Below are 25755 nucleotides of genomic sequence, written 5' to 3' on the forward strand. Positions count from 1 at the left end.
GGACCTGCAACTTTGGCCTCATAAGGCAAGTGAACTAAGAGATGCTCTATCGAATCAAAAAATGATGGAGGAAATATCCTTTTTAAGTTGCAAAGAATAATTGGAATATCTCTCTCTAGTTTGTCCATGTGCGATGCTTTTAACACTGTCGAGCAAATATCATGCAGGAAATTGCTTAACTCTGTAATGGAGCCCCAAACAAAATTCGCTAGAACTTCCTTGAAAGCTATTGGAATTAGACTTTCCATCAATATGTGACAATCATGACTCTTCAAACCTGTCAATTTGCATTCATTCAAATCAACACATCTTCCGAGGTTCGAAGCATATCCATCAGGAAACCGCACAGATTTCAACCATTGACAAACAACTCGCCTCTGCTCCTTATCCAATGTATAAACTGCTTTTGGTTTTGGTCCCCTGCTGCTTGCATCCACATCTAGTGTTGGTCGATCACAAATATCTCTCATATCTTTTCTTGCGTTCAAGTTGTCTTTTGTTTTTCCGGTGACATCCATCACAGTATTTTATGACATTGTTGAAAACATTCTTTTCTATGTGCATGACGTCAAGATTATGATGAATAAGATGGGCCTTCCAATACGGTAGATCCCAAAATATACTGCGTTTTGTCCACTTATGTCTACTTCCGTACGCAAAAGTCGTACCGTGAGGGTTCTGAACAACAGTTGGAAAGTCCTGCACCCGCTCCCAAATTTGATCGCCGGTCAACCTCAATGGTGGACGTGTTCTTTCAGTCCTATTCTTCATGAACTCTTTTTTATTCCTTCTGAAGGTATGATTTATCGGTAAAAATTGTCTGTGACAGTCAAAATAGCTGGGCTTCTTTCCATGTTTTAATGTAAATGACTTTGATCTCTCCAAACATATCGGACATCCTAAGATCCCAGCTGTACTTCATCCAGATAACATTCCGTAAGCTGGAAAGTTATTTATCGTCCAAAGAAGAGCAGCCTTCATTACAAATGTTTGATCGGTAGAAACATCATATGTAAGGACACCTTCCTCCCATAGCCGTTGTGACTCTTCAATCAATGATTGCATATAAACATCTATTAACTTTTTCGGATTTTGCGGGCCAGGCACGATCAATGTCAAAAACATATAAGGTGTCTTCATGCACATACCAGGTGGAAGATTGTACAGCGTTAAGATAACTAGCCAACATGAATAACTTTTTCCTGATTTCCCAAATGGGGCAAATCCATCAGAGCAGAGACCTAACCTGATGTTTCGAGGCTCTATCGCAAACTCAAGGTACGTTCTATCAAAATGCTTCCATGCCTCTACATCTGAAAGATGACACATTAGATCCTCTTCTGGTTCATGATTTGCGTGCCAAGTTATGTGTTCAGCTGTTGCTTGAGACGCATAAAGCCTTTGCAATCTGGGGATTAAGGGCAGATAAAACATTTGCTTGCATGGTCTACGCTTCTGATTACGACCCTGCCTCCTGTTAATGTTGTACCTAGGTTGGCTACAGAATTTGCAAGATTCTGCATTTTCATTATCTCTCCAATATAACATACAACTCCTACTACATACATCAATCCTTACAACCGGAAGACCTAAGTTATCCACTAGCTTTTTCATATTGTAACAATCACTTGGCATGCTGTTATCACGAGGCATTGTTTCCCGCATTACTTCAACAAAAGAGTTGAAGCAATCTTGCGACACATTATGCTCTGCCTTGATATTTAACGGTCTTGCTGTCACAGATAACTTAGTGTGGTTGTCACAACCTGGCCATAAAAGTTCATCTGCTGCTTTCAACACTTCCCAGAATTGATTATATGAAAAAGCTCCATTACACACATTCTCATCAAAACCCGTTACTCCCATGTCTTCCAATTGTGATGCATGACTAGTACCCACTTGTTCATGTGTAGGAGTAAAACTAGTACTTGCATGGTTCGAATCTGAAACAAAATTCTGACCAGCTGCATTAATCACCATCCTCTCGTATGGGTTCAATTGGTCATAATAGCTACTTTCTTCCCCTCCTAAAAATTGGTCACTTTTTCGATATCCTTTATCAGATATAAATGGTTCACCATGGCAAGTCCAATTATAATAATTCGGAGTAAACCCAAATCTACAAAGATGTTCTCTAACTGTATCACACACATGAAATTTACCATTACTGCACTTTCTACACGGACACCTTAACTTATTTTCATCCATGAACTCATATTTACTACTAGCAAAGTTTAAAAATAGTTCCAACCCAGTCCGAAACTCATCGGTCAATCCTTGATGTCCATGTAAGTTCTTATTATACATCCAAGCCCTGTTTCTTTGCATTGTGTCTGTATTAAAATAAAAAAATATCGTAAAATATTTAAAATATCATATCTACCGTTGTTAATTAAAAAAAATTTATGAAAATTAAAATTTTGTTTTTCACGCAACAATTACTACGAAATTTTAAAAAATAAAAAAATTACCATGTAAAGAAGACTTACCAAGATATTTGACTAAATCTTGGTAGCAGAAAGTGGTCAATTTGAAGAGAATTGCAAAGTTCACTTGGATTGCGAAACCTTCAATTGGACACGTACCTAAATAAAAGCAAAATCACTTAACATTCATTTTTTAAAATTTTTTTATTTTTTCCGAATTTTTTTTTTAAAAAAATTTCTTATAATTTTCTCCCGTCGTCGGACCGGCCACCGGCTGATCCGGGCGAGGCCGAGCGGGGCCGCCATGGCCGCGGGTCGACCTCACCATCGCCCAGTGGGCGACGGCGAGGTCGACCGCTGCCCGGCGAGGCCGAGCTGACGGACCTCTAGTTTAGACACACCACCAATCGCACGACGAACGGAAGGAAGAACTTGCGGGTAATCACCAATATAATTGTGCTAGCAATCTTGTGGCGACAATTCTCCGCACTCTCGATATTTCGTCACGTCGTCGGAAGAGAAAACGTATTTTCTTAACTCCGACGAACGCATGATAATGCCCTTAATTGCACCCTTTCTTCGTCACTTTTTAGCAACCGTTGCTGATAGCACTTTATTAGTGGGGTCAGCAACGGTTGCTGATCGCCACCCTTCACACGACCAGCAATCGTCGCTGATCGTGTGTGCATAGAGCACACGACCAGCAACGGTTGCTGGTCGTGGATGATGCCCACGGTCAGCAATAGTTGCTGACCGTGGGTGATGCACACGGTCAACTGCTGACCGTGTGCATGCGCTATCATCATCATTTTCAAATTTTTTTTTTAATTTTAAATTAAAACACACACGATCAGCAAGGAGCTGACCGTTATTGACCGTGTACACTTTTAATTAATAAAATTAAGAGGGTAAGATCATATGGCACATTAACATGTGCCACTTTAGGTTTGCGTGTGCATCATATGCACGCACGATCATGACTGAAATAAAATTAAATTAAATCATATTTAATTTAATCTCAATCTGACTAATCGATTGCTATAATTGCAAACATATTTGCAATATTGCATCCTCCGTATAACGTCATTCTAAATTGGTTATGGTGTGTGACATCCCTAGGTTCATCACTGATCTAGTAGTAGGACTTGCACTAACACGTTAGTACTCCCAAGAGAATTGATTGTCTCGACCAACCTCTAGGTCCTACAAGCCACGATTGACATCTAGCAATATGTCATGGCTACCCAGACAGTGTGAATGTTTTAAGAACATAATGAACCTGTCAGCTTTGGTTACAGTGTAATTCAATCCTTCTGCCTTACTATGTCCCGATCGAACAAAGACCATGGAGTATTTGTCAAGTCACCAATTCGATCATATGCACAAATCTAATTTACATACATTTTATATGAGACATGAACAATTCATTCTCGGTTACAACCCCAGCCGAGGATTTTAATGCAATGTCAAGATTAGATTGCATAGGACATCATTATTGTACCTTGTGTATAACAAGGAGACAGATTCCATTTTGCGTACACGTGTAACTTCGTATGTGAACGAACTATGGCCATCAAGTACAGAGACGGATCAACGAACCAGCAATATGTGCACCTGTGAACCATAGCCATCCAACACACAAGTCAACACTGTGCCTCAGGTCTAAGGATTATTTACACAAGACCAGAGCATAAACGATTAGGCATTGACCACGCTAAAAGCTTCCATGTTGCTAATCGTTATATGCGCGTCACGTTCAGTGAACTTGTCTGATACAAACACCTGTGTTCTAGCTCGGGTATCGCAATATCCAATGACTCATGACTCGTCATTCCCTTAATTATCCAATACTTGTTGGTGAAGTTACAAACACACCGATCTCAACAAGATCATTAATATCCACTCAATGATCCATCGATCGAGAACAATTTAAAGATTCAGTCTAACTGTGAACCTGTCACATATATTCTTAACGTCTCAAGAATAGGTCCAGTCACAACTGATCTTATGGAATCATTCATATATTTAAATAATTGGACAAATGAATGAATACGTCCTTGCCATTAAATAGATAATGTAATTGAAAGTATAACTTAAATCCCTAACATGTAACTGTTACATGGTGACTTTAGGGCATACTTGAAACCTACCCCCACCCCATTTTCCTCCATTTCACACGTGCGTTCCCAACATACGCTCGTCCCTCTCTATATATATTCACAGTCCCACCCCGTTCCCTCCTCACAGTCACTGACGGACACCAATTACATACCAAAGCCATCCGACCCCTCGCTTCCGGAAACCATGGGCAAGCAAAACGACGGCATTACCACCGGCTCCGACGACTTCAAGCTCGTCGGCTTCTCCAACTTCGTCCGGTCCAACCCCCGGTCCGACAGCTTCCCCGTCCGCCGCTTCCACCACGTCGAGTTCTGGTGCACCGACGCCACCAACGCCTCCCGCCGCTTCTCCTGGGGCCTTGGCATGCCCGTCGTCGCCAAGTCCGACCTCTCCATCGGCAATGCCACCCACGCCTCCTATCTCTGCCGCTCCGGCGACCTCTGCTTCCTCTTCACCACCCCCTACTCCCCCTCCATTGCCGCCTCCGAAGGCCTCGACCCCTCCCCCATGGCCTCCCTCCCCACCTTCTCCTACTCCGCCTGCATCGCCTTTGCCGCCAAGCACGGCCTCGCCATCCGGGCCTTTGCCATCGAGGTCGAGGACGGCGCCGCCTTCCATACCAGCGTCGCCCATGGTGCCAGGCCGGTCTCCCCACCGGTCGTCCTCGACGGCGCCGCCACCATCGCCGAGGTCCACCTCTATGGCGACGTTGTCCTCCGCTATGTCAGCTACAAAACCCCGGCCTCTGATCGCATCAACTCCTCTCCGGACTCCTGGTTCCTGCCTCGGTTTGAGCCGACAGACGGGGTCTCCTCCTTCTTGCTAGACTTCGGAATCCGGAGGCTTGACCATGCCGTCGGGTGCGTCCATAAGCTCGGCCCAGCGGTCTCGTACGTGAAGAGGTTTACTGGCTTCCACGAGTTCGCTGAGTTCACCAAGGACGACGTCGGGACAGATGAGAGCGGCCTCAACTCGGTCGTGCTGGCCAACAACGACGAGACCGTCCTCCTGCCGATGACCGAGCCGCTGTTCGGTACGAAGAGGAGGAGCCCAATCCAGACATACCTGGAGCACAACGAGGGCCCAGGGGTGCACCACCTGGCGCTGGTGACCGAGGACATCTTCAGGACGCTGAGGGAGATGATGAAGCGGAGCGGCGTGGGCGGGTTTGAGTTCATGCCACCGCCACCGCCCACGTATTACCAGAACCTGCAGGGCCGAGCCGGGGACGTGTTGACCGACGAGCAGATCAAGGAGTGCGAGGAGCTGGGGATTCTGGTGGACAGGGACGACGAAGGGACGCTGCTCCAGATATTCACTAAGCCTTTGTGTGATAGGTACGTGATCGATTTCATGCAGGCTCTCTCTATTAGCTACGATCGTCTATCAAAAAACTTTTGATGACATTTTAGATAGGAATAACCATGACATGCACGCACTTGATATAATAGTCCCTCAGTTACATTAGTTACCCAAGTTACTCTAAGTCCCAACTTTTTTCTTGGATTTTCGGTTGAATTTGCTACTCTAATTTGATATCAGGAGCAAAAAATTGCCATTGTATTACGGTTTTAAGTGAGGATCAACTTGAGTAATGGTACATGGCATTGATCTTTTGTAAGGCCAAAGTATCTGCTGGTCCTCTCCTTTGATGTTGTTCATCCGGCTACTCTTGTTGCCGTATTGTTGCAGGCCAACCCTATTCTTAGAGATCATACAGAGATTGGGGTGCATGCACAAGAACGATCACAGAAAACCGCATCAGAAGGGCGGGTGCGGAGGGTTTGGGAAGGGCAACTTCTCGGAGCTCTTCAAGTCCATCGAGGAGTACGAGAAGACGCTCGAAGCCCAACGAGCTGCCGGGCCGGCCTCCGCCTGATTGGATGCCTTTGGCCATTCGTTTCCTTAAGTGTGGTTTCTAATGGAAGCATAATACGTCACTATATATCATCTGCGTGCTAAATAAGACGGAATAAACACTCTTTGCCGATAAAGTTGGATGCGTTCGTACTTCTCTGATAAACAATAATGGAAAGTTCTCTGGTTCACGGCATGAACCAGCAAAGAAGGATGAACACTCTTTGCCGAATATTGATATAATACGTCACTATATGTCATCTGCGTGCTAAATAAGACGGAATAAACACTCTTTGACGATAAAGTTGGATGCGTTCGTACTTCTGTGGTAAACAATAATGGAAAGTTCTCTGGTTCACGGCATGTACCAGCAGACAAGGATGAACTTTGTGAATAGATTGATAATGATAGTTCCTTCGTTACTGCCTCTATCTCAGTTATATGGTTAGGCTTTTAACATCACAATCGCCCCTCCAATCACCACTGGGGGCATTCATGTTGCCCTCTCCCGGAAACCTTCCATAACATGAAAAATCGCTCAAGTGTGACTTAGGAGATAGCCACGACTTGTATCCCCCTTCAGATATATGATCTAAGACAGGAAAATTATCAAGAAAATCATAAATTTATTACACTTTAATCAATTCAATTCTAAACCTTTCAATTTTGCCAATTAAATCTATCTAGCCAATTTCAACCGGAAAGATATAGACGCCAAAAGTGCCACGTAGATGTCCGGCCACATGCGAGGACGAGCTCGCCGGAGGCCGGCAACGCTCGAGCTCTCCAAAGGCCGACAACCCTCGAGCTCGCCGAGGCCTCGCTAGCCTCAAGCGAGCCTCGAGCTCGCCCGATTCCGGCGAGCCGAGCCTCGCTAGCCTTAGGCGAGGCTCCACCTTGCCAAATTCGGCGAGCTCGAGTCTCACCGGCCTCCGGCGAGGTCGTTCCTCCCCTATGGCCGATGGCCGATCGCCGGCCATCAGCCAAAAATAAAGAAAAAAAAAAGAAAATAAAATAAAAAAGGGGAAAAAATTAAAAAAAATCATTTTGATTTTAAAAAAAATAATTTTATAAAAAAGGGTAGGCTTAATGGGTGGGTTGGAAATGGGTTCCACACTCAACCCATTTATGATAGGTTTAAAATTTTAAGACCCATTTAAGATGGGCTATTCAAAGTTCCATTGATCAATTTATGACCCATTTATTTTTTAAATGGGTCATATATGGGTTTTAAGACCCATTTAACAGGTCTAGCGCCGATCATGACATAAGACGGCCGACGTCCACATTTGCGATTTCCTGATAAAATCAGTCCAATGGACTCAATTGATCAAACTTGAAAAGGTATAGGATTGAATTGGCAGGTTTAAGACTGAATTGGCTAAAATGTAATAGATTTAAGACTTTTTCAACAATTTTCCCAATCTAAAGAATTGGCTTTTGCATAATTTGCACAGGGCAGCAATTCGTACCGCCCCGATGAGGGCAAAAATAAGGACCGCGAACTACACAATTCATGAACCCCTTCTAATATTTCTGATACCCTAACTCATGTGGCGTTTCATGTGAGAGCAACCCTAACAAATTCCATACTTCAAACTCCAAAGGACAGTTACGAAAAGGTTCATAAGTAACACACTGATTGAAATTTCTGCTAGTACACAGACCTAGAGCCATTAGTTGATTTCTATTCACAGAGATGCGGCCATGCGTCCGTATACTGCTTGCAATGTCCGCCCACCATGCCTGGCAACCTTCTGGCCGTCCTCGGTTGCGCTGGTCAAAAAAGCTGCACCACCGGATCGTTCTCGAGTTCTGCCTCCGTAAGTGCCTCGAACACGGGGTGGTTTTCCAAGCAGCCTTCCATCCATTCTCCAAGTTCTTCAACATCTGTGATGGTGTAAATTATGCCCCCAACAGCCAGATTATATCCATACTCCATCCAACAAGTGAGGGCTAATCACCCTGCGACACGGTGACTTTTCTCTTTGAAATGAGGATCTGGAAATAGGAAGAACAGCTTCGTCAGTTGTCCTTTCTCAAAATAGGTATGAGGGTACTTCATAGAGTTGGTCCGTACGACAGAGACATTTTCAATTCTTCCATCACATTCATGAAGATAATTATGCCCCCAACAGCCAGGGTATATCCATGCTCGTCCAACAAGTGAGGGTTAATCACCCCGCGAAACGGTGACTTTTCTCTTTGAAATGAGGATCCGAAAATAGGAAGAACACCTTCGTCAGTTGTCCTTTCTCAAAATAGTTAGGAACGTACTTCATAGTGTGTCGGTCTGTACGACTGAGACATTTTCAATTCGTCCATCACATTCATGAAGATTATGCCCTTGTCTAGGACCACTTCTTAGGCAAATCCTTAGAGGTCACCACCATGGTGCGGACGAGCACTTAGATCATCTTCCTAGGCTTTCATGACTTTAGGATTTTTTTTTTTTCGCGAAAAATATGACATTTTTAAAATATGTTCTTCCTAAAGTTATTTTTCAAGAAAATGATAATATTTTTCGATACTTTGCTGAAATCTGAAAATGATTTAGAAAATATTTTCCGCCGTTTGATATGGAATATCTGATTTTGAGGAAAATTGCCAAAAAATTCAAATTTATTAATGACAGTCCATGGCCGACCGCTTGAGGAACCGTCCATGGCCGCAAGCGATGACGGTGAACGAACTCCAGATTTTGGAAGGCGAAGGCTTGCTTTAGCAAAGTAGGAATCGATAAACTCAAATCCTCGTGATTACAGACCAAAGAGCAAATAAGTCAAGTAATTGGAGCCCTTAACACAGATCAGGAAAAAGAAACAAAACGAAGTGTTGTAAATGAGAGGAACACCATGGAGGAGGACGAAGAAGAAGAAGATTTTCAAAAAGGGAAAATATTACCAAAAATTTCAAATTATGCCACTTGTGATAAATTTACCCTGAACTTTTTTTTGTGACACAAAAAATCCCAAACTATGCCACTTGTTATAAATTTACCTTGAACTTTTTTTGTAACACGAAAAATCTCAAACTATGTCATTTGTGACATATTTACCCCACAATACTTTGGCCTATTGACATTTTTGTCTTTTTCATTTTTATTTTTTTTCTCTCTCTTCCCTTCGCCGGCCATGGCGGAGGGAAGTCGGCGAGGGCGACCCTCGCCCGACGCCAGCGAGGGTCGCCCGACGCCGGCAAAGGCAGCCCTCGCCGGGTTTCCCTCCGCCATGGTTGGCGGAGGGAAGAGAGAGAAGAAAAAAGGAAAAAAAAAAAATAAAAAAGAAAAACGAAAATAAAAAATACAAAATATATTACAAATGGCGATAGTTGAAATTTTATGTCAAAAAATATATCATAAATGATATAGTTTAAGATTTTTCGTGTCACAAAAAAAAATTTAGAGTAAATTTATCATAAGTAATATAGTTTCGGAATTTTGACGGTATTTTTCCTTTTCAAAAACGACGAACGAACTACCCGAATATTTGTAAGTGGATGGAAGGAAGAAAATGCTCGCCACCTCAGCGCTCTCGCCATAAGCACCCGAACATTTCCTCGATCACGTGAAGATCTCCAACAGCTCGTCCAATCTCAAAAGGTCACATCCGTCAATTTCCATCGTAAAACCATCGAAATTTCCGCCCCCCAAAAAGAGGAGGTTGGGCCATCATACGCATCGGTCCCGACCCAAAGTCAGTCAGCCCACCAACACAAAGAGTTTCAGTTTCACTTGAACTTCTCCGACCTAAGAAATCACCTGCGCTCCCCCCCACACGCCCTCCTCACCATGATCCTTATCTCCCCCATCGATAACCTCGCCACGTCACTCCAACCTCACCTTCCAATTGCGCGCTCCCTCCTCTCACCTCTCGCCACGTGTCCCCGCGCCCTCCCTCCACCGGGACTCCCCTCCATATATTCACTATCACTCCTCCTTCCCCCCGGCCCGGTCCTCGCGGTCGCCGTTTACCGAGCCAAAACCGCGGGCTTCTCGCTTCCGGAAAACCATGGGCAAGCAGGACGACGGCGCCGCCGCCGGCTCCGGCGACTTCAAGCTCGTCGGCTTCTCCAACTTCGTCCGGTCCAACCCCCGGTCCGACCGCTTCCCCGTCCGCCGCTTCCACCACGTCGAGTTCTGGTGCACCGACGCCACCAACGTCTCCCGCCGCTTCTCCTGGGGCCTCGGCATGCCCCTCGTCGCCAAGTCCGACCTCTCCACCGGCAACGCTACCCACGCCTCCTACCTCTGCCGCTCCGGCGACCTCTGCTTCCTCTTCACCGCCCCCTACTCCCCCTCCATCGCCGCCTCCGAGGGCCTCGACCCCTCCGCCACCGCCTCCCTGCCCTCCTTCTCCTACCCCGACTGCGTCGCCTTCGCCGCCAAGCACGGGCTCGGCGTCCGCGCCGTCGCCGTCGAGGTCGAGGACGCCGAAGCCGCCTTCCATACCAGCGTCGCCCACGGTGCCAGGCCGGTCTCCCCGCCGGTCGTCCTCGACGGCCGCGCCGCCATCGCCGAGGTCCACCTCTACGGCGATGTCGTCCTCCGCTACGTCAGCTACAAAACCCCGGCCTCCGATCGCGACAACTCTTCTCCGGACTCCTGGTTCCTGCCTCGGTTCGAGCCGTTGGACGAGATCTCCTCCTTCCCGCTGGACTTCGGAATCCGGAGGCTCGACCACGCCGTCGGGAACGTCCCCGAGCTCGGCCCGGCGATCTCGTACGTGAAGGGGTTCACGGGCTTCCACGAGTTCGCCGAGTTCACCAAGGACGACGTCGGGACCGACGAGAGCGGGCTCAACTCGCTCGTGCTGGCGAACAACGACGAGATGGTCCTCCTCCCGATGAACGAGCCGGTGTACGGGACGAAGAGGAAGAGCCAAATCCAGACCTACCTAGAGCACAACGAGGGTGCCGGGCTGCAGCACCTGGCGCTGATGAGCGAGGACATCTTCCGGACGCTGAGGGAGATGAGGAAGCGGAGCGGCGTGGGCGGATTCGAGTTCATGCCGTCGCCGCCGCCCACGTACTACCGGAACCTGAAGGGCCGGGCCGGGGACGTGCTGACGGACGAGCAGATCAAGGAGTGCGAGGAGCTGGGGATTCTGGTGGACAGGGACGATCAGGGGACTCTGCTCCAGATCTTCACCAAGCCTGTGGGTGATAGGTATGTGATCGATTTCATGCCAAAGTCAATTCCTTCAGATGTGAATCTTTGAATTTGGGGATGGATCTTGAATTGCATATGGTTGAGGGTGGGCTGTTCTTGCAAACATGGGTTTGTTGATCATTGACCAGATCCCCAACTTTTTCCTTGGATTTAGGTTGAATTTGTTGCTATAGTTTGATGCCAGCAGCAAAAAATTGCCATAGATTACTGTTTCGGGCGAAAACCAACTTGAGTAATTAGTGTGTGTAGCGGTGAATTCCAAGTCCAAGGTATCTGGTGGTCCTCCTTTGATGTTGTTCATCTGGTTTCTCTTGCTGCCTTACTGTGCAGGCCGACCATATTCATAGAGATCATACAGAGAGTGGGGTGCATGCTCAAGGACGATCACGGGAAACCGTATCAGAAGGGCGGGTGCGGAGGGTTCGGGAAGGGCAACTTCTCGGAGCTCTTCAAGTCCATCGAGGAGTACGAGAAGACGCTCGAATCCCGACGAGTTGCCGGGCCGGCGTCCGCCTGAATGGGGATGCCGTTGGCCATAGCATGTCGCTGTATATTTGAGTGCTAAGTATGAAGGAATAAGACGCTCTTTACCGACGAAGTTGTTGCGTGCGTTTGTGCTTCTCTTATAAATAATGGAAAAAAAAATGGAAAATTCTCGATCGGGTGTGAGAGCGCACGTCACGGTATAAACCAGCAAATAAGGCTGAACTTTGTGAACAAATCGATGATGGCAGCTCCTTCGTCATTGCCTCTATCTTAGAAATATGATTGACCTTTTCACATCACAATAGCAACTCCAACCACCACTGGGGGCATGTTCAAGTTTGCCCTCTCAAAATTATCCATAACATGAAAAGGACCTCGAGTTATTTACGAGCTTACCAGGACTTGTATCACCTTTCAGATGAATGATCAAAGACCTAACGATCTGGCTATTTGCAGAATTTGCACAGCGAAGCAAAGCAATTCATACGGCCCCAGGGCAAAAATGAGGACCGTGAACTGCAGCTCGCATATCCTTGATCATGAACTGTTTTTCCCCTTCTAATATTTCTGATACCCTCACTCATGCGGTGTGACAGCGATCCTAACAAATTAAGTACTTCAAACATAATCCAAAGAACAGTTATGAGCTCATCCTCTCGGCAAGCCGTATATGGAGGGAACCGAAAATGGAGAAATCAAACAGCCTGTCCGATGATTTACTTTCAAAGTGCAAACTCACATAGCCCAGAAGATGGGGCCTCATAACTTACACTGGCAAGCAAGATATCATTGCCATACTTACTATAGTCCTTTGCTTGAAAGTGAGAACATGCTAGCAACTTGTCAAAGTGAAAATGAATACGTTTGAGGGAAAGATCATGATTATCCCTAAAATGTCAAGGTGTCTATCAAGCCCTCAACGGCGTCAATGAAAAGTACACATGGCCGAAGATCTGTACAAACAGTGAGAATGAAAGTAACATCTAATGCATGTTCAACCACAATGATATGAACATTCCATGGTGAAAGTCAGCGCTTCAGTTAGGCTCCCCTGAAAACTGCCACATGGTCATATGCTATGGACTTTTTAATTCTTCCATCACTTCCATGAAGATTATGCCCTTGTCTAGCACCATTTCTTAAGCAGAATCCTTAGATGGCACGTAGTTTATATTAACTCTGTGTACAAGCACTTAGATCATCTCCATCGTGCCTGTTAGAGAACGAAAATTGTTTGACAACCTACAAAGGTGCACGCTTATGCAATCTTAACCGCTTACTGACTGAGATACAAGTTCCCAATTGTAATTAAAAGCAAAGAAAACGGCACAATTTGAGCATCCCGACTAAGTTCAGCTCCATAAAAGCATCACAAATCGAGTGACCACCATAAAAGAGTCTGGCAAATCTATCTCTTGCACAACTCTATCCAACTATTAAATGTAGATGGATCGGGAGTTGCAACGAAATTATGACCTACTAGTGTTGCAGCCCTTAATGCAAAGCTCTCCAAAATTAAATATCAAATGTGTTCAGTCCATGAGCATGCTCGTCGCACCAAACAGAAAGCTCTCTTCATACTTAATTTCACTGAGAACCTTAATAGAACTCATATGATTCATTAAAATTTCTAAATTTTACAGTGAACGGACCCATTCGCAAGAATCTCCACATTTTAGCAAAAACAGCTCATCTTACAAGTGCAATCATCTCTTTTTCAACCCATCACACCTGCATTCAGCTTGCCTCCAGTGTAGACTAAGACCCAAATTCTCATGAACCTAGCTTATAACATTAAGAAACTCCATTCTAAAGCAGGCACCACCACGATAATAGACAATAACATGGTATAAAGGTAATCGACTGGAGGAAGCACCCGTAATAGAAGAGAAATCGGTGATAACGGAACATTGGGTAAGTGGGGAGCAAAAATAGGGAAAAGAAAACATGGAAAGGTTTGGAAAAGATCAAACGATTCAAGACTACCTTCCTACGAAATTAACGACAAGTTACATCGAGAGTAGCTCATAGGACATCCCGAACTTCAGAATTAAGCGTTTCTGGTCTATCGCGTTAGCATCGCTTCACAAGAAAAAAGTTTGGGGAATTGGGCATCCTCATTCCCAAATGCAACAGTTCCATTGAGTCATTTCGTCGAGCAGGTCATAGCAAAGCTCACAACAACTACGTACGTAAACATTTCGAGGTGCAACTATCTACATTGAAACCCGCACTATTAACACGGAGAAACCAGGTTACCAGAATCTCAACGGTATCCAACTCAACTTCACCGTACCATCAATCCGCTCGAGTCACCGGAGGAAGCTCGAAAATCCAGCTGCGAGACAAATACAACCAGTGAAAACCTAATCGATACTCTAAAAAGCCGTATCTAAACACACCAAATCCCAAGCGGGAAAACCTTACTCGAATCCACCACTATCTAAGAGAAGGTGCCCCATCTGCACCGCCGCCCGATCATCGCAGCAGTCGATCCTCACCCGGCGGAGGCGCCCGCAGCCGCCGAGCCGCCCGCGGATCTCCAGGAACGCGCGGACCTGCTCCATGCTGTAGAGGACGAGGCATTCGGTGCCCCGGAGCTCTTCCACCGCCGCGTCCATCCAGGCTCGAGCCGCGTCGCGCTTTTGCTTGGCCGCGTCGCGATCTTGCTCGTCGGTGTCGGCGGCGGCGGCGGCGCGAGGTGCGTTCGGCCTGGCGAAGAGAAAGCAGGGGGCGAGAGATGAGAGACGGCGAGCGATTGGAGCAGAACCGAAGATCGAACACTCACTTCTCCTTCATGGCTCGCTCGACGCGATGCTCGGCTTCGGCGTACTCCGCTTCCGCCTCTCCGAGCTTCCGCAGCGCTCTCTGTAGCCGGCAGCCAAGAGGGAGCGCCATGACCGGAGAAGAGAGGACACCCGGCAGAAACTTGACGGAGGTAAACGTGTCAAAGTCACGGGAAAAAGTTAAAGTTTGAGGTAAATATTTCGAGGGATAACGACACAAATAGTCTCTAAATTTTAGCTAAATATGTAATTTGATTCATAAATTTTTAATTTATTTAATGTAGTTCCTGAATTTTAGCCTAATATTCAATTTGGTCCCTGAATTTTTAATTTGTTCAATATGGTCTCTTGATTTTTTGTACATGTTCAATTTTCTTGGCATAGGATCCTCTGGAATTCCGTATAATTATATTCAACAGAATCAATACGACTAGGAAACGAATTATAGACACGTGCAACTTGGAGTTGTGACTGGGGCTTGAATTCTCCCATAAATGTTCTCATCCTTTGTGGAAAAACCCAGCTTGGCTAGTTAAGAATAACATCATCCTGGTAACTCTGATAGTATTCTCTGAGTGCTTGGCTCGTTGCAGATGAAGAATACGATTTCGTATTTCTGTCATATCACTTCTATCTTGTTGGGTAGAAGTTTCGGTTGCAAAAGCAGTTGCAGCAAAAACTGGAGAGTATATGGAAATGTTCGATGTAATCTTGAACTTTTAGTACATGTTTAATTTAGTTCCTGAACTATATGGAAATGTTCGATGTAGTCTTCGGAGACTATATCGAATAAATTAAAAGTTCATGGACCAAATTGCACACTGAGCCAAAGTTGATGGACTATTAGTGTCATTTTCCCATATCTCAAGGACTGTAGAATTGAGAACAATAAAACAGAGGTATAAAAATATCTACAGGAGAGGAGAGATGAAGCTGAATCTTATATCTCATTCAGAATTTTGAAGTCTTTAAATAGGCAAATACATAACATAAACACCACCAAAATAGGACCCATGACAACTCATGATATGCATAAATCAATTACTCCACTAACTCCTAAAGACTAGGACAACTGAGAAATAACTTAGCTAAACGTGTAGAAAAAGAAATAATTATTATTTCAATAATCCCTCCCTTAAATTGATGTTTGCTAACATTCAATTTAAAGCCGTGACTGTTTTCAGCATGCAGACACCTAGTAACCTTATGAGCTTCACGAACAACTCCATCTTGAGGGCCTTGGTGAATGTATCAACAACTTGATCTTCACTCCTGCAGTAGATTAGATCAATTGTTCCATCATTGCTAAGATCTCTCAAGAAATAAAACTTCACGTCAATGTGCTTGCTTCTTCCATGTAGCACAGGATTCTTGGAGAGTTTGATTGCTGAGTTGTTGTCACAAAAAATTTTAGTAACTCCTGGTTGCTTGAATTGCAGCTCCTCAAGAATTCTCCTTTGCCAAAGAGCTTGACAAGCACAAGTTGTAGCAGCAACAAATTCAGCTTCTGTACTTGACAAGGTGACAATTGGTTGCTTTTTGGATGACCACGAAATAGCACCTATCCCAAACATAAAAGCATAACCCGAAGTGCTCCTCCTATCATCTTGATCTCCTGCATAATCACTGTCAATAAATCCCAGCAAATTGGACTTTTCACCCTTCTTGTAAAATAGCCAAAAGTCTCCAATTCCTTGCAAGTAACGAAGGATTTTCTTGGCAGCTAACAAATGCATTTCTGTAGGATTCTCTACATATCTACTGATTAAACTCACATAATACATTATGTCTGGTCTTGTTGCAGTTAGATACGTTAAACTGCCCACAATTTATTTGTAAAGTGTATTGTCAACTTTCTTCCCTTCATGATCTTTGTATAGCTTTAAGCCAAACTCAACTAGAGTGTTTATAGGATTACAATCCTTCATCTGAAACCTGTCCAAAATTTCTCCCACATATTTCTTTTGAGAAATAAACATTCCATCACTCGATTGTACTACTTCTATGCCAAGAAAGTAATGCACCATACCAAGATCAGACATTTCAAACTCATCCATCATAGACTTATTGAATTTTTCAAACATGGCATCACAATTTCCAATAAATATAAGATCATCAACATACAAGCAGATAATGAGCATTTTCCCTTTATCTCCAATCTTAACAAAAAGTGTATGCTCATAAGGACATTTCAAAAAATCAATTTTAAGAAAATAAGTCTCAATGTGACTTTACCAAGCCTGTGGGGCTTGTTTTAGCCCATAAATGGCTTTCTTCAATTTGTAAACTTTATGCTCATTTTCAATCTTGATATAACCAGGGGGTTGTTCGACAAATACCTGTTCCTTCAAGTACCCATGCAAAAATGCCGATTTGACATATAGCTGGAAATTAGGCTAAGAATTCTGTGCCACCAATGCAACCACCAATCTGATTGTGTCATGTCTTGCAACTGGAGAAAAAACTTATGTATAGTCGATCCCGTATTGCTGCTTATATCCCTTGGCTACCAACCGTGCCTTGTACTCGTCAATTTCATCATTTTTTTTCGGCTTTGTTTTGAAGACCCACTTTACACCAATGGTTTTGTGTCCATTCGGAAGATTAGATAGCTCCCAAGTATCATTTCTTTCAATGGCATCAATTCATCATCCATCACTTTTCGCCATTTTTCTTCTTTGACAGCACTCTCAAAAGTTGTAAGGTCATAGTCTGAAAATAAAGTAAAGTGAGTAATTGGATCTACAACTCCAGTTATCTCATAATCTTCCATCCAAGCAGGCCTTCTTCTAACTCGGCAAAGAGATTGAGCTTCTTCTTCATTGACCTCAGTGGCTGTAGAAGTTGTATTTGATGAATTTTCAGGCATACAAGGTGCTGAAATTTGCTTCTGTTCAGCATCATTGTCATAAAGGACTTGAGTAGGCTGCTGCCTATTCCAATCCCAAGTGTTCTCTTCATCAAAAACAACATCCCTGCTGATCACAAGCTTCTTTGTCAGTGGATTGAATAATTTATATGCTTTGGATGCTTCACTTACACCAAGAAAGACACATTTTTCAGCCTCGTCATCAAGTTTCTTCCTTTTCTCATACGAGACATGGGCATACGCGATGCATCCAAAGATTCTGAAGTGATCTATAGCTGGTCTTCTCCCACTCCAAGCTTCTTCTGGTGTCATATTTTGATCAGCAAAAGTTGGACTTCTGTTCAAAACATGAATACTCCAGTTTACTGATTCCGGCAAAAAAGTCTTTGGAACTTTTCCTCTTGCCAACAAGCTTCTCACCATGTTGAGAATGGTTCTATTTTTCCTCTCAGATACACCATTTTGTTGTGGTGTATATGCAGTTGTAAGCTCTCTTCAAATGCCATGCTTTGCACAAAATACTTCAAATTCTTTTGAGCAATATTCGCCACTACGATCTGTTCAAAGGGTCTTAATGGTCTTTCGTACGTCATTTTCCACACGAGCTTTGAAGCTTTTAAATGTAGAGAAAGTTTCTGATTTTTCTTATAAAAAATAAAATCAAGTTTTTCTGAAAAAATTATCAATGAAGTTAATTAAGTATCTTTTACCTCGATTAGAAGATGGGCTTATTGGACCACAAATGTCTAAATGCATCAGCTGCAAAACATCATTTGCTCTCCATGACCTCCCTTTGGAAAATTGAGAACGATGTTCTATGCTAACGACACATTCTTCACAGACTTGGGAAGGAGTAATAATTTGAGATAGACCTGTCCCCATGTTTTTCTGTTAAAAGGTCTTCAATCCACCAAAACTTAAGTGGCCATAGCGAAAATGCCACAACTATGAGGGATCTTTCATTTCAGCCGTCAGACAAGATTGAATACTTTCAATCTTTAATGGAAACAATCTGTTTGAACTCATCTGAACAATTGCAATAGCATCTCTAACAGAATCATAAATTTCACAAGCACCCTTCTTAATAGTGATAACATAATTATTTTCTTGTAACTGACCAGTACTCAATAAGTTACTTTTTAGGTCAGGAACATATATCACAGTAGAGATCGTTTCCACAAAACCATTCTTGGTTTTTATCTTAATATTACATTTTCCCATCACTTTCACAGTAGAATGATCACCAAAATTCACAGCAGAATGAAAATCTTCATTTAGATAAGAAAAAGAAGACTTACTTCCACTTATGTGGTTACTGCAGCCTGTATCCACATACCAAATATCTAACTTGGGTTTCTTTTCATCTTGAACAGCCATCAACAACGTTTCTGTTTCCTTCTTTTCGACAAAATTTGAATTCTCTTCCTTTTCTTTATCATTAGGCAGTCTAATATAACATTCAGATGCATAATGACCAAATTTATGACATCTAAAGCACTCTACCTTGGATTTGTCAAGATCCCATCCTCTACCTTTGCCTTGAGATTGGTCATTATTGGCTTTGAAATTCCCGCTGACATCTCTATTTCCTCGATCTCCCTTTCCTCCACCTCTATCTCTACCCCTTCCTCTGAAATTGTTGGAATGAGTATTGGTAGAAGCCTTCAATGCTTGCTCCTCTACTTTACTGTTGATCTTCTGTTCATGGACCAATAAGGAGCTTTGCAATTTATCAAGAGAGAGTGCATCTATGTCTTTCAACTCTTCAATTGAGCTAACAACATAATTAAACTTTGGTGTCAGGAAATGCAAAATCTTCTCCACAATGGTGACATCATCCATCTTCTCGCCATGGAATCGCATCTTGTTGCTGATCTCCATTGTTCTGGCAAAATAGCTGGTGACAGATTCTCCATCCTTCATCCCTAGTGTCTCAAAATCCCTTTTCAAGGCTTGAATCTGTGCACGCTTCACCCTAACAGAGCCTTGATATTTCTTCTTCATAGAATCCCAAATATCCTTGAAAGTTTCTTTGCAAAGAATAGTTTCTAAGATGGAACGATCAATAGCTTGAAAGAGATCATTTTTTGCCTTCAGGTCCTTCAGCTTTCTAACTTCTAGTTCTGCTTTCTGGGAATCTGTCAAAGCCATGCCTGCTGGTGGCTCTTGAATTCCAAATTCAACGACTGGCCAATGCTCCTTTGATCGTAAAAAATTCTCCATTAGCATGCTCCAATGGTCATAGTGACCATCAAAGCATGGGATGGCTGCTTGCACAAAATTGGAATCTGTGGCCATTGGGTAAATGAAAAAATAGATGAAAGAAATTTGTTGTTGCCTCACGTGTTTTGACTCTCGGGGTCTCAAGCCTCTAATACCATTGTAGAATCGAGAACAATAAAATAGAGCTATGAAAATATCTACGGGAGAGGAGAGATGAGCCTGAATCTTATATCTCATTCAGAACTTTGAAGCCTTTAAATAGGCAAATACATAACAGAAACACTACCAAAATAGGATCCATGACAACACATGATCTGCATAAATCAAGGACAAAATTTTAAATTTTGGAATAATGACATACAATTCATGAACTTTGGCTCAATGTATAATTTGGTCTCTAAATTTGTAATTTGTACAATATAATCTTTGAACTTTAGCCTGATGTTCAATGTGGTCCCTGAACTTTTAATTTGTTCAAAGTTCCCTAGACTTTTGATACATGTTCAATGTGGTCCTTGAATCGAATTCAATGGAAGGACTACAATGAACATTTTTATATAATTCATGAACTAAATTGGGATAATATTAAAATCGCGAAGTTTAAATGCAGTAATAATCATGTGTGGATATATAGTTGGCCAAAAAATTAAAGTACAGAACAACAAGAGAGAAAAAAGAAGAAGTAGAAGTAACGAAGACTGAGATAAAATTACAGGTATGCAATTTTTTGGGGTGATTTAAATAATATCTCAATCTTTCAAAGGATCCCAAAAAATGCACGAAAGATCACTCAAGATAGTCCCAGAAAATTCCTGCTAGTACACAGACCTAGAGCCATTAGTTGATTTCTATTCATAGAGATGGGGCAATGCGCCTGTATACTGCTTGAAATGTCTGCCCACCATTCCTGGCAACCTTCTGGCCTTCCTCGGTTGCACTGGTCAATAGCTTCACCACCGGGTCGTTCTCGAGTTCTCCCTCCGTAAGTGCCTCGAACATGGGGTGGTTCTCCAAACAGCCCTTCATCCATTCTCCAAGTTCTTCGACATCTGTGATGGTGTATATTATGCCCCCAACAGCCAGGGTATATGCATACTCGTCTAGCAAGTGAGGGCTAATCACCCTGCGACGGTGATTTTTCTCTTTGAAATGAGGATCCGGAAATAGGAAGAACATCTTCGTCAGTTGTCCCTTCTCAAAATAGTTAGGAATGTACTTCATAGAGTTGGTCCGTACGACTGAGACATTTTGGTATTGAGCGGGATTGGTCGTCCTCAATGCAGATATGCGCTCCTTCACATATTCAGTCACCTTGTCCCTAATTTCCATCCCGATCATGAGTTTGTCGGGAAATACGGTTGAAAGAGCAACGAGTAGCCCTCCAAAGCCACAGCCAACGTCAGCAAACTGAATCCTTTTGGGATTATCGTCATCAGACGGAGCAGGGAACAACTGAGGGTAATGAAGAGAATAATCAAATTGACTTGGGGAGAGTGGAACAGGAAAGTGAGAATCGCTCAGTGGATTGCTGTGAGCTCGTGCTCGGTAGAATCGCTTCCTAGGCAAGCCAGTTGATTTGTTGAAGGTAGAGGTCGTCTCTTTCTCTATCATGTCTCTTATCTGTAGAGACATATCGTTAGCAAAACGAAAATCTTATGGTGAAGGAACCAAAAACACAGATAACAAACAGCATTTAGTTGTCATCCCGTACGATAATTTACTTTCAAAATACAAATCACATAGCCTAGAAGTGGGTGCATCACAACAGACAATGGCAAGTAACATATTATTGCCATACCTACTATAGTCCTTTGCATGGAAGTGACAACATTCTAGCAACTAGTCAAAGTGAAAAATAAATACAGTTGAGGCAAAGATCATGATTATCCATAAAATGCGAAGGTGTCTATGAGGCCCCCAAGCAGTGCCAATGTAGAGTTTACATGGCCGAAAATCAATACAAGTTATACGAGTCAATGTAACATCCAATGCATGTCCAACCACAATATTACAAACATCCCAGGGTGAAAGTTGCGCTTCAATTAGGGTCAACTGAAAACTGTTATATGGTCATATACCGTGGACTTTTAAACTCTTCCGTCACTTTCTTAAGATCAGCCCTTGTCTAGCACCGTTTCTTAGGAAAATTCTTAGTGGCCACCTTCATGGCATCTTAGTTTATATTAACTCTGCAGATGAGCACTTAGATCATCTTCTTCAGGCTTTCATGACTCTTAGAGCAGGAAAATTGTTCATCAACCTACAAAGGTGCACACTTGTGCAATCTTAACTGCTTATTGAATGAGATAGAAGTTCCCAATTGTAAGGAAAAGCAGCAAGAACGGCACAGTTTGAGCATCCCAACTAAATGAGTGTCTCCATCAATTCAGCTATATAAAATCATCACAGATTGAGTGACCTCCATAATAAAGGCTGGCAAATCTACCTACTTGCACAAACCTAACCATAAATGTAGATAGATTGGGAGTTGCAAAGAAATTATGAGCTACTAGTGTCACAACCTTTAATGCAAAGCTCTCGAAAATTGAATGCCATATGTGCTCATCTCGTCAAACAGAAAGCTCTCTTCATGCTTAATTTTACTTAGAACCTTAATACATATCATATGAATCATTAGCATTTCTATATCCTACAGTAAACCGACATTCAGCTCCTCTGACAAGAGCAATCATCTCTTCTACAACCCATCACGCCTGCAACAAGCTTGCCTCTAGTGTAGACTACAACCCACATTCTCATGAACCTAGTTTGTAACGTTAGCACTAGGCGGCATCAGAGACTCCATACAAAAACAGGCGCCACGATCATCACCAATAACATGGTATAACGGCAACCGACTGAAAGGAAGCACCCATTATAGAAGAAAAGTCAGGTGTAAAACCAATGGTAGGGGGGCACAAAGCAAAAGGCAAAACAATGGAAAAGAGACCAAACATTTCAAGATTGCCTTCTTCGGAAATTCACGACGTGCTTTAAGAATCTTACGATTAGGAAGCACACACGGGCATCAAATGTTTGTTGGACAACCATGTTAGCTTCACTTCAAAAGAAAAAAGCATCTGAAGAATTTAGCTTTTCCAAATTCCAAACGCGTTAGTTCTATTGAGGCATTTCGTCGAGCAGGTCGTAGCAAAGCTCGCAACTGTTTCATATGGAAAGAAAAAAGCGCGTGAAAACCACGAAACAGCTCGATTTTCCCAGCACAGAACTACGCAACCAACCGTATCATCAGATCAATGGAAGATGGAAATGCCCCAAGTCCCAGATCACCGCATTACAAAAATAAATAAATAAATTGGACCGCTTCAGAACAGTGCGAAGAATACATACCTGGAGGTGATGATTTGACGAACAGGGGGCGTGACTTCGCGCGACGCAGTAGCGAGCGAGCGAGCGACCTCGATCTCCTAGAAGACGGCGGACGCAGTTTCCGATACGCGAGGCGAGATTGCGAGTTCGTCGGAGGACGATGGCTGGGGCCGAGAAATTACAGAAGACGGTGGCGGCGGTGCGAAGCAGTGCCCGGAAAAAAAGTGAAAACCATGAGGTTTCCTTCGGTAACGAGACCCTTTTTAAAATTAATTAAAAAAAAGGAAAATCTTTCTTATTTATCCTCTCTTTTTTCGGGAATGTGAAGCAAATTAAAGCTCCATTTGTTTCGAAAAAATAAACAATTTAAAAAAAACTCCTTAAAAATGATTACTCAGTATCATTTGAAATAATTAGATAATGAATAATATTTTAATTATCGATAGTAAATTATATTTAGACATTTTTATGATGATGGAAATATTTTTCGTTCATTTTTTTATGTGCGACTTAAGCGATCATTTTTCTATACAATATTTTTCAAATCATTCATTTTTCGCAAAACGAATATAACCTAAATGATGAATTTTGATTTTACCTACATGTGCTGTTTTATGAAATTCATGAATTGTGTAGAGTGGCACGAGGTTACCCAGCCACCACCGGACTAAGGTAGGCTCGAAAGTCGAGCTTAATATGTCGTCAAAGCCCATATGGAAAATTTTGAGAGGATGCGGGCCGTGCTTTTCATGTAAGAGCACTGTCCAAACCTGTTCGATCATCTTTCGGACTTGGGCGAGTTGCCCACTTGTTAATCACTTCTAGATGGCAGAGTTATGGTTAAATTAGGTACAAAATAGCTTATTTTCTAAATGAAGAGTTGTTTATGACATTAAAAGTTATTTTTTTTGCGTTGATTTTGGCTTATTTTTTTCCAGAAAAATCTACAAAGCACGTGGCAAGATCATTAATATTTTGCTCATAGAAAATTCACCTTTGTAATAGAAAAGGTCATTAGCCTTCAACTTTGCAAATGAGCCTTGCAGGAATGCAAATATCTTTAGGTTAAAGCTCATTGGGGAAATGTAAATGGCATTTGATAAAAAATTCTTTGTAAAACTACTTTGGCTCAAATAGTGTTTGGCTATTTTTTTTTTTACAAAGGGCTTTGGGACCCTTTTTATTTAAAAAGTTACCCTTCGCCGGAGCTGCGGGCCAAGGGCTACGCCGCCGGCGAGCCAGATTTGGCGCGCAGGGTCGTCGCCCGAGGCTCGGGCGACCCAGGCAACCCTCGCTAGGGTTTGTCCGACCTCCGTCGACGAGGCCTGAGGGGCCGGCCCTTCACCGTCTAGAGGTTGAAGGTGATAAAAAAAAAAAAGAAAGGAAAGGAAAAAAGAAAAGAAAAGAAAAAAATTCGAAAAAATAAAAAATAATATTAAAAAATTAGACGAATAGTAAACGGGGTAGATTTGGGACAAAAGTAAAAGTTTGGGGTTTTTATGAGACAAAAAAAAAGTTTGGGATATAATCGGAGACAAAGACTAAAGTTGGGGGTTTTTTAGGGAATTTGGCCGGTTTCCTTCGGTAACGAGACCCTTTTTAAAATTAATTTTAAAAAAAAGGAAAATCTTTCTTATTTATCCTCTTTTTTTTCGGGAATGTGAAGCAAATTAAAGCTCCATTTGTTTCGAAAAAATAAACAATTTAAAAAAAACTCCTTAAAAATGATTACTTGTATCATTTGAAATAATTAGATAATGAATAATATTTTAATTATCGATAGTAAATTATATTTAGACATTTTTATAGATGATGGAAATATTTTTCGTTCATTTTTTTTATAAGCGACTTAAGCGATCATTTTTCTATACAATATTTTTCAAATCATTCATTTTTCGCAAAACGAATATAACCTAAATGATGAATTTTGATTTTACCTACATGTGCTGTTTTATGAAATTCATGAATTGTGTAGAGTGGCACGAGGTTACCCAGCCACCACCGGACTAAGGTAGGCTCGAAAGTCGAGCTTAATATGTCGTCAAAGCCCATATGGAAAATTTTGAGAGGATGTGGGCCGTGGTTTTCATGTAAGAGCACTGTCCAAACCCGTTCAATCATCTTTCAGACTTGGGTGAGTTGCCCGCTTGTTAATCACTTCTAGATGGCCGAGTTATGGTTAAATTAGGTACAAAATAGCTTATTTTCTAAATGAAGAGTTGTTTATGACATTAAAAGTTATTTTTTTTGCGTTGATTTTGGCTTATTTTTTTCCAGAAAAATCTACAAAGCACGTGGCAAGATCATTAATATTTTGCTCATAGAAAATTCACCTTTGTAATAGAAAAGGTCATTAGCCTTCAACTTTGCAAATGAGCCTTGCAGGAATGCAAATATCTTTAGGTTAAAGCTCATTGGGGAAATGTAAATGACGTTTGGTAAAAAAAATTTTGTAAAGCTACTTTGGCTCAAATAGTGTTTGGCTAT

The 25755-nt window shown here is 42.6% G+C and overlaps 5 protein-coding genes across 5 annotated transcripts; 2 read left to right on the plus strand and 3 right to left on the minus strand.

Annotated features, from left to right (window-relative positions):
- The first annotated feature begins 4698 nt into the window (after nucleotides 1-4698).
- On the plus strand, nucleotides 4699-6482 carry LOC115682697 (4-hydroxyphenylpyruvate dioxygenase-like). Its single transcript, XM_030606992.2, has 2 exons — nucleotides 4699-5884; nucleotides 6240-6482. Exons 1-2 carry the CDS (start codon nucleotides 4731-4733, stop codon nucleotides 6424-6426), a joined length of 1341 nt encoding a protein of 446 aa, XP_030462852.2. The 5' UTR covers nucleotides 4699-4730; the 3' UTR covers nucleotides 6427-6482.
- Nucleotides 6483-10334: 3852 nt separating this feature from the next.
- Nucleotides 10335-12172, plus strand: LOC115682753 (4-hydroxyphenylpyruvate dioxygenase-like). Its single transcript, XM_030607078.2, has 2 exons — nucleotides 10335-11571; nucleotides 11905-12172. Exons 1-2 carry the CDS (start codon nucleotides 10415-10417, stop codon nucleotides 12089-12091), a joined length of 1344 nt encoding a protein of 447 aa, XP_030462938.1. The 5' UTR covers nucleotides 10335-10414; the 3' UTR covers nucleotides 12092-12172.
- Nucleotides 12173-13976: 1804 nt separating this feature from the next.
- LOC130134743 (uncharacterized) lies at nucleotides 13977-15021 on the minus strand. The gene is made up of 3 exons (XM_056302402.1): nucleotides 14849-15021; nucleotides 14488-14772; nucleotides 13977-14398 (listed from the first exon to the last, which is right to left on the minus strand). Exons 1-3 carry the CDS (start codon nucleotides 14956-14958, stop codon nucleotides 14359-14361), a joined length of 435 nt encoding a protein of 144 aa, XP_056158377.1. The 5' UTR covers nucleotides 14959-15021; the 3' UTR covers nucleotides 13977-14358.
- A 3639-nt stretch (nucleotides 15022-18660) lies between these two features.
- Nucleotides 18661-19866, minus strand: LOC130134764 (uncharacterized). The gene has a single exon (XM_056302430.1). The coding sequence runs from the start codon at nucleotides 19864-19866 to the stop codon at nucleotides 18661-18663; it is 1206 nt and encodes a 401-aa protein (XP_056158405.1).
- Nucleotides 19867-20543: 677 nt separating this feature from the next.
- LOC115682818 (tRNA (guanine-N(7)-)-methyltransferase) lies at nucleotides 20544-23514 on the minus strand. Its single transcript, XM_030607169.2, has 2 exons — nucleotides 23290-23514; nucleotides 20544-21558 (listed from the first exon to the last, which is right to left on the minus strand). Exon 2 carries the CDS (start codon nucleotides 21547-21549, stop codon nucleotides 20791-20793), a length of 759 nt encoding a protein of 252 aa, XP_030463029.2. The 5' UTR covers nucleotides 21550-21558; nucleotides 23290-23514; the 3' UTR covers nucleotides 20544-20790.
- Between the last annotated feature and the right edge of the window lie 2241 nt (nucleotides 23515-25755).

This window comes from Syzygium oleosum, unplaced genomic scaffold (genome assembly GCF_021117445.2).
Source record: "Syzygium oleosum isolate NSW1041296 unplaced genomic scaffold, Sole_v2.1 Sole_v2.23, whole genome shotgun sequence".
Lineage (NCBI taxonomy): Eukaryota > Viridiplantae > Streptophyta > Magnoliopsida > Myrtales > Myrtaceae > Syzygium > Syzygium oleosum.

Coding starts and splice junctions, on each gene's coding strand:
- LOC115682697 (XM_030606992.2), top strand. CDS start 4,731: ATGGGCAAGCAAAACGACGGCATTACCACCGGCTCCGACGACTTCAAG. Junction 5,885..6,239: donor ACTAAGCCTTTGTGTGATAG/GTACGTGATCGA, acceptor GTATTGTTGCAG/GCCAACCCTATTCTTAGAGA.
- LOC115682753 (XM_030607078.2), top strand. CDS start 10,415: ATGGGCAAGCAGGACGACGGCGCCGCCGCCGGCTCCGGCGACTTCAAG. Junction 11,572..11,904: donor ACCAAGCCTGTGGGTGATAG/GTATGTGATCGA, acceptor CTTACTGTGCAG/GCCGACCATATTCATAGAGA.
- LOC130134743 (XM_056302402.1), bottom strand. CDS start 14,958: ATGGCGCTCCCTCTTGGCTGCCGGCTACAGAGAGCGCTGCGGAAGCTC. Junction 14,773..14,848: donor GAGCGAGCCATGAAGGAGAA/GTGAGTGTTCGA, acceptor TCTCTTCGCCAG/GCCGAACGCACCTCGCGCCG. Junction 14,399..14,487: donor TTAGATAGTGGTGGATTCGA/GTAAGGTTTTCC, acceptor TTTGTCTCGCAG/CTGGATTTTCGAGCTTCCTC.
- LOC130134764 (XM_056302430.1), bottom strand. CDS start 19,866: ATGGCTTTGACAGATTCCCAGAAAGCAGAACTAGAAGTTAGAAAGCTG.
- LOC115682818 (XM_030607169.2), bottom strand. CDS start 21,549: ATGATAGAGAAAGAGACGACCTCTACCTTCAACAAATCAACTGGCTTG.